General features: G+C 41.4%; 1 protein-coding gene across 1 annotated transcript in view; it reads right to left on the bottom strand.

Annotated features, from left to right (window-relative positions):
* waca (WW domain containing adaptor with coiled-coil a) overlaps positions 1 to 8,715 on the bottom strand; it is a gene marked incomplete at its 5' end in the record, with an annotated part of 180,048 nt that overhangs the window by 51,764 nt on the left and 119,569 nt on the right. The window contains 1 exon segment of the mRNA XM_037693922.1: positions 5,121 to 5,245. Coding sequence (XP_037549850.1) covers positions 5,121 to 5,245 — 125 coding nt within the window.

Consider the following 8,715-nt stretch of genomic DNA (forward strand, 5'->3'; position numbering starts at 1 on the left):
ATATATATGTATTTATATATATTCATATATATTTATATACATATATATGTATTTATATATATTCGTATATATTTATATACATATATACATATATATGTATTTATATATATACATATATATTTATCTATATTTATTTATAGATATAAATATATATATGTATATAAATTACATATATATGTATTTTTATATATACATATATATTTATCTATATTTATTTATAGATATAAATATATATATATATATATATATATATATGTATATACATTAAAACTCTGATGAACCAGATTCTACAAAAACATTACATTTAAGTTTTTATAGGTTTTCATCATCATTTGATGTATTTGCACTCATTGTCTACTTTTAATGTTCATTTTAAATGTGTGGTGTTCTTTCTTGTTCACATATATACATTTTATTTTTAGCTTTGCTTTAAAGTTCTTGTTTTGTGATTTGTACATTCGTGAGTTAAAATAAAGTTGAACTGAAGGTCGTCTCTTCTTTAAACATGTTTGAGGGAAATATTCCTGATATCCAATAGTTTCGTGTCTTTTTATGATTTTCAGCTGAGTTAACAGTCATTAAAGTGAAAACAGGATTTCATGATGAAGCTGGCACCGTCTTTTTTTTTTTTTTTTTAAATCTTCAACGCTCTGCTGGTCTCGCACGACACTGCCCGCAGTCACACGATCCCCTCCTCCGGAGAGGAGGAGGCTGGGAGGCTCATCTTCCCAGCTCCAGCTCAGCTGGTGACTCACAGAGGCTGTTCCAAGACTCCAGCCGCGCGTAATCATGAAGGCTCGACCCGCGCAGACAGGCGGACAGAGACGGGTCTGCGACGAACGGTGGAAGCGATTTTAAAAAACATTTTACGTGTAAAAAAAATAATAATCATTTTTAAATCGCTTCAGCATTTTTTTAAAACATTTTTTGTATAAAAACAAAATGTTATTTTATTTAAAAATCGCTTCCAGCGTCCGTCCCAGACTGTCCAGTCCGCCTGGCTGCCGGGCGGGATCGGGATTCAGCCTTCATGATTACGCGCGGCCGGGGTCTGGCAGCGTCCATCTGCGAGTCCCCATCTCCAGCTTCGCAGTGACCTGCGGAGCTCTGAGCACACAAGGCTGGTATCTGGAACCCGAGCCTCCGAGTCGGCACATCGAAGGATCTTCCGCGGTGACCAGCTGAACTTGGAGCCGGGGAGATGACGCCCTGCCCGGTCTGGCGCTCCGAGGCTCCGGAGGGAGGATCGGGGTACACCAGCAGAGCTCCATCCAGCTTGCTCTAAATTATGTTGTAGGCCACCAAGCACAAAAAATGCCAGCACATCAACATTAGACCAAGATGTTGTCAGTATTGTTTTTAAAATCTTTAAAATAAGTCCAGCCGCTGCTCCAGTCCGAGAAATTGCAAATGGAGGATTATTGTTTTGAAACGTTTCTGAAGGATCCAGTGACTCCGCCCCCGACTCCGCCCCCGACCAACCAGTGACCGACAGTGTACTGACGTCACGTTTTTGTACCTCTTCGTACCGGTTAGAACCACAGAGCCAAGGGTACTGAAAATAGTAACAGGTGCTAAGTACCGGTACTAATGGAAAAGCCTCAGAACCGGGCCAAGTAGGGTCGAGTCGGCCCGTACCAGTACTAATGGAAAAGGGGCATTAGTACCTTTAGTACCGGTACAACACGGCTCTAATCGGCTTGGTACGGTGCACGTTGCGTTTCCATTGTGCTTCAGTACAGGTTCCAGTGGGCGGGATTCAAATTGATGTCACGAGCCTTACCAGCTGGTGGTGGCTCAAGGGAAATATTTCTGAGATCCAATAATTTTGTCTTTTTATGATTTTTCAGCTGAGTTAACTTTAACAGATTATTAATAGTTACTAAAGTAACAACAGGATTTCATGATAAAGCAGGCACTTATTATTTTTTTTAATCTTCACTGATAAAAAAAAAAAATGCATGAAATGTTTTTAAAATCGTTTCCACCTTCATTGCGCCAGACCCGTCTGCTGGGATTGGGGTTCGGCCTTCATGAGCATGCAAGGCCGGGGTTCGGGCAACAGCCTTCTGCAAGTCAGCAGCTCATATGATCCTCCGCGGTGACCAGCAGAGCTCAGAGCCTGCAGATCAAGCAAGGCTGGGATCCTGAGCCCCGAATTGGCATTAGACCATGGTGTTGTCATTATAGTTTTAAAAATCTTTAAAATAGGTCCAGCCGCTGTTCCGAGTTCTGAGAATTTGCAAATGGCGGATCGTGTTTGGAAAAGTTTCAGAAAAATCCAGGGACTTCACCCCCTGACCAATCAGTGAATAACAGTGTTCAGACGTCACATTTTGGTACCTGCTCGGCCCAGCTCGTACCGCAGAAAAAGGGTTCAGAAAAAAGGGACCGGTTCTACGTACCATTACTAATGGAAAAGCCTTGGAACCGAGCTGAGTTGAGTTGAGTTGTACCGTTACTATTAGAAAAGGGGTATCAGTGATGCCAGGGATTAAGCAGACTTCAACGGTGAAGAGCTGGTTAACGTTTTAAATTCAACATGTTCTGGGATGGCGGCACAGTAGCTCAGTAAGGAGAGCTGTTGCCTCTCAGATAAAAAGTTGCCCGTTTAGATCCCGGCCTGGGGACCTTTCTGGATGGAGTTTGCATGTTCTCTCTGTGCTGCGTGGGTTTTCTCTGGGTACTCCAGTTTCCTCCCACAGAACAAAAATTTGCATGCTAGGCTGATTGGAAACTCTAAATTGTCCCTAGATGTGAGAGTGTGAATGGTTGTTTGCCTCGTTTGTCTTTATGTGTCCCTGTGATGGACTGGAGACCTGTCTAGGGTGTACCCCACATCTCCCACAATGATGGAAGGATATGGGCGCCAGTGTCCTCCATGACCCAAAAAGAAGCGGGTAAAGATAATAGATTGGTGGATAATTCACATTTTTTTTAATCTGTCTGATTCACTAAAATGCAAATTGTTATTTCAGCAGTTTGAGACCGTGTCTGTTTTAGTATTAAATGAAATGGTTATTAATTTCAGACCTTCTCTCCTCTTGATATCCTCCCCTCTCGTCTTTTAAAGGAAACCCTTCACATCACTGGGCCTTGTTTTTTTATTCATTTATTGAATTCTGTCATCGGCTGTGTTCAAGCTGCTTTCAAACATGCTGTATGTAGTGCAGCTGACAACCAAAAAGGAAAACCTTGACTCCAACATTCTTTCTAACTACAGGCCCATATCTAAATTACCCTTTGTGCCCAAAGTTTTAGAAAAGGCTGTTTTTAATCAACTTCAGACCTTTCTAGATTCTCATGAATTTTGACTCACCAAAAAAACTAAACTAAACAAAAAAAAACAAGGATTCCTTGCCATCTTAATGGGTTAATAGAGAACACCACCAAGCTTCCACTTGTCAAAACAACATGTCATTTTTTCATTTTGTGTTGAATGACTCACACCATGCACAACCTGTAATCAGATCAAGCTTGCTCCCATACAGAAAAGAATACAAATTATTATCATTTATTAACCTTTAACAAGGCAAATCCCATTGAGATCACTGTACTCTTTTGCAAGGGAGGCCTGGGCCTGAAGGCAGCCTAACATGCAGGTTTTTGGTCTGTGGGAGGAAACCGAAGTACCCGGAGAAAACCCACGTAAGCACGAGAAGAATATGCAAACTTCACACAGAAAGACCCCAGGCCCAACCAGGGACTGAACCCAGGACCTTCTTGCTGTGAGGCAACAGCACTAACCCGAGTCGTCATGCTGCCAATGCCAAAGCTATGCCAATGCTAGTGCTACTGAGCCTCAAGGTGAAATAAACTTTAGTATATAAATGGTAAATAGACTGTACTTGTATAGTGCCTTTCCATCTTATTTCAAGATACTCAAAGCGCTTTACACTAAAATCTGTGTCCTCAATTACACATTCATACAGCACTCTACTAGATCTCTACAAAGCTAATTGAACAAATCATTCTAAAGAGACTAATCTGTGTTTTTTCGATCACATTCATACACTGATGGGACACGCATAGAAGCTATGAGGGGGTCAGTGTCTTGCCCAGGGACACTTAGACATGTGACTGCTGGTGGATTCAAACCACCAACTCTCGCATTGGAGGACGATTGCTCCAACCACTCAGCCACATCCACCCCAAAAGCTTCCAAAAGTCCAATTTTTGAGAAATCAAACTGCAGTTATTACAATTACAAATACAGTAGTCCCATGCTACTTTGCGGTTCATTTTTCGTGGACTCGCTCTGTCAAAGTTTTTCAAAGTGAGATTGGACATGACACACAACTGGCTGATTGATGGATGAGCCACACGATCGGCATGACATTTTTATTTTAAATAAATTATTTTTAATTATTTAGCAACTGATGCACCTGTGTGCAGCCCACAGCTGCAGGAGAAGCTTCCTCCTGCAGCGTGTCATATCTCCGCTCTGCAGCGGAGAACTGGGCAAGAGTGCTGGCAGATGGCAGTCGGTGGCAGGGAGATTAAAATCATGACATTCTGCGGTTTGTTTGGTTTTTTTGGGGCGTTTATAGAGTTTAGAAACATTGTTTAGAATATTGCAAGTGTGTGTGAAGTGTTTAAAATGCCTTATATACATGTACACACACATACTAAAATAAACTACTACTTACTACTTGTACTACTATTCCTACTTTGCAGTTTTTCACTTATCACGGGTCTTCAGGGTACGGATCCCCCATGACAAACGAGGGACTACTGTACAACAGTAAAACAGGTCACTCTTGAAAATGAGTCCTCGTGACTCAGTGAGACTAACATGTATAAATATCAATGAGCTGTTTTTATGAATCAACAGTTAACTGAATGAAAGAGGCACTTTTTTGTTTCCCTTATGGTCAACAAATTGTAGAAAAACACCACAAAGCCTGTTTTTCTTCCTGATTTGATCGGAATGAGCAAATATAACACACTTTTTAGCAACAAGTCAGAGTGACGACAGCGGCCAGCTGTCAGTAAGCATCAAACTAAGCTTTATATTCCAACAAATACAAACCAAAAGACCAGAAACATGCATCTTTGTTTCTGACATTAATTAACTACCAACTATTCCTGAGGTTAGTGAGCTGTATACTTGTACTGACCTTAGGCGCTGGAGTGTGTGCGGGGAGGCCGTGGTGGCATCATGACTGTGTAACTTCTCACTGGAGAGGGGCTGCTGGGATGTGGGTTGGGAATGCGATGACTGCTTTACTGCAGACGTGCTCACCTGTATCACAACAAGCATGCATTGTTGAATCATCACAAAACAAGACAGTAGTGGTGTAACAGTACATGTGGTTGTATTGAACCATTTTGGTACATCATGGTCCACCTGCATAACGTTGCGGTTATTTTTTCACTCATTAAATTTTATTAACGAGAAATCTTTCGCATAATCATGCATCGCAGAACTAAAGTTCCTAAGTGTGTTTCAGCACTGTGCTATTTATTGTTGCATAGTCTTGCAGCATGCGTAGCATTAGCAGCCTAGCATTTCGTTGTGGTCTCCTGTTTGGGAACATTATGGCTTTCGTGTTAAAAGACAAGTGCAAATCCAAAGCTGTGTGTCGATGGTTCACGGAGATTGGATCTGTCGCAGGCAATACGTCTAACTTGTTAATGCACTTGAAATGACATAATCCGAATGTGATTGTGAACGTCTCTTCTACAAGGAAGAAAAGCAGATTTATGCAAAGACCGATTACAGCAGCATTAAAACAACCTTTATCAGGTAATTCAGACTGATCCAAAGCCATGACACAAGCTGTAGAATATCCTGATGCATGCTCAATAATCCAGGTATAAAAAATCTAAAAAGGTTAAGTCTGGTCCTCTGGACATTCAAAAAACAAAACAAAGCAAAACAAAAAATGTAGAAACGTTTCATCTTTCATCCGAAAGACTTCTTCAGTCTGAGGTGCTGTTTTCAGCTCAGTCTTATAAATAGCACCTTTTCAAAGTGAATCAACCACTTTGCTGCTGACAACCAAAACCAGCGGCTCACATGATCAAGAAGGACCATCAGCCTAACGATGGATCATTAGCACACTGATGGCTGTTTACTATTCACAGGGGGCTGAGTGACACTAGCAATAACAGCATTGTAAAAGGGGGACAGTGGAACACGGAGGCCTCCACCCCTTTTTAATGATGGACGATTTCTTTTCACAAAGATGGGCTCCTTTACTCCTCTCTCAAACCATTGTTCCTCTCTATCCAGGATGTGAAAGTTCACATTAAGGTTGTTTTTACACCTGATAGTCCGGTAGACTGGGTTCGGTTGGGAACCAATATTCATGACATTTTGTTTACATTTGAGCTGGTGCGTTTACATTCACACTGCACTGTGCAGTCGAGCCAACCAGTTGAACCAACCTGTTCCCCCACTCACCTGTGGGGGCGCTGTACCAAGAACTACTGAAAGAAATGACACAAAAACCTCTGAAGACACTTCTTCTTCTGGAAATAAAAACAAAAACAGAGTGGCATCAAGTTTTAGCAGTTTTAGGAGTTACATTTTTCAAAAATGGACTCGGCATGAGCAGAAGATGAGGCAGAAGTCCATGGAGAATATTGTTTTTCACACATGGCAGCTGACGGCTCCAAAAAAGGTAAGAGAAATGCATGTTTGTTTGCCCTGCGCTGTATTCCACTTCTTGCTTGTGGAGCGGGGCACGGTCTGATTGCATTCACACTGTACTCCAACCGTGCTGGAGTTTTCTTCAATCGGATCGAGACCTAGGTTTTAGCCCAGGCCAGAGTTTGCCTTTTTGTTCCGTGACAGAGTTCGATGGAGCATTCACACCTCCCCAAACGAACCGGACTTCCTAGAAAAAAGAGCTAGAGTTCAATTAAAGCAGACTAAACAGGGCTGGTGTGAACGCACCCTAAAGAGTTGTTATAGACGCTTATTGCTGTGGGCAGGAAGGATCTCTTGTAGCTGTCTGTCTTGCAGCGGATCTGAAAAAGCCTCTGACTGAAGACACTCTGTTGTTGTATGACAGTCTGATGAAGAGGATGCTGAGGGTTGTCTATAATGTTCTTCATTATATGAAGAATCATTCGTTGTACAGTCATCTCCAAAGGTTCTAGAGGAGTCCCCAGAACTGAGCCAGCCTCCTTTATGAGCTTATTGATCTTTTTTAAGGTCACTTGCTGGTGCTGCTACTCCAGCAGATGATTACAGAAGAGATTGCACTCTCTACAACAGACTTATAGAAGATATGCAGCATCTTGCTGCAAACATTGGACTTCAGCGTCCTCAAGAAGTACAGTCTGCTCTGTCCCTTCTTGTAGACGGCTTCACTGTTGCATTTCGAGTCCAGTCTCTTGTCCAGGTGAACCCCAAGATATTTATACTTCACCACTTCCACTTCTTCTCCCATGATGGAAATAGGGTTGGACTGGTTTCTGTTTCTCCTGAAATCTACAATCATCTATTTTGTTTTGTTTACATTCAAGATGAGATGATTGTTTCCACACCATGCCACAAAGTGGTCCACCAGTTCCCTGTACTCAGCTTCTTGTCCATCTCTGATACACCCGACCACTGCAGAGTTATCTGAATATTTCTGCAGCTGACAGGAGTCGTTTTGTACTGCAAATCTGAGGTGTACAGAGTGAAAATGAATGGTGAGAGTACAGTCCCCTGTGGTGCTCCTGAGCTACTGACCACCTGATTAGACACGCAACCCATAACCTCCTGAGACCCTGCGTCCACATATGGGGACATTACATTTTGGCTTTGCTGTACCTTGTACTTCACTCTGTTCAATAGTGTTTTATACTTTGTTAAGCCATGTTAACAATGTTGTGCTATGCTGTAAAATAAGCCCATTTTATCCATATGAGGACTTTTTTTTATTTTTAAACAAAAGTATGTCATAACCATGTAACAAAATACAACTTCCTGTTTGAAGAGGAAGCTTTATTTATACATAAATCAGGTCAATCTAAACACAAATATACAGGAGATATGAAAAATGCATCTCAGACCAGAGCTCAGGTCTCAGGAGGTTAAGTCTCACAAACAGTGGTCTGCTTGTCAGTTAGTCTTTGATATAGGTGATTGTTGAGGCCACCACATGAGTCTTCTGGAGTTTATGACAAAGCAAATCAGGCTGGATTGTGTTAAATGCACTGGAGAGATCAAAGAACATGACTTTATGAGTGCTGTCTGCTTTTTCTAGATGACGGTGAGTTTGCTGAAGCAGGTGTATGATGGCATCTTCAACTCCAAGTCCACGCCAAAAAGCATACTGCAGTGGGTCCTGATATGTGCTAGTTTGTTTAGACAGGTGGGTCAGCATAAGTCTCTCTAGGACCTTCATGATGTGGGATGTCAGGGCAATAAGTCTATATACATATATATATATATACATACACATAAATACATATATATAAATATACAGGTATATACATACACACACATACATACATACACACACATACAGAGACACACACACACACACACATATATACATATACAAAAAACACAAACATACATAAACACAAACACACACACACATACATATACACAAACACACACACATACATACACACACACACACACACACATACATACACACACACACACACACACACACACATCTGTATATACATATACACACATACACAAACATACACACATATGTATATACATATACACACATACACAAACATACACACATGTATATA

This window comes from Nematolebias whitei, chromosome 20, assembly GCF_014905685.2.
Source record: "Nematolebias whitei isolate Nwh7 chromosome 20, NemWhi1, whole genome shotgun sequence".
In the NCBI taxonomy this organism is placed as follows: Eukaryota; Metazoa; Chordata; class Actinopteri; order Cyprinodontiformes; family Rivulidae; genus Nematolebias; species Nematolebias whitei.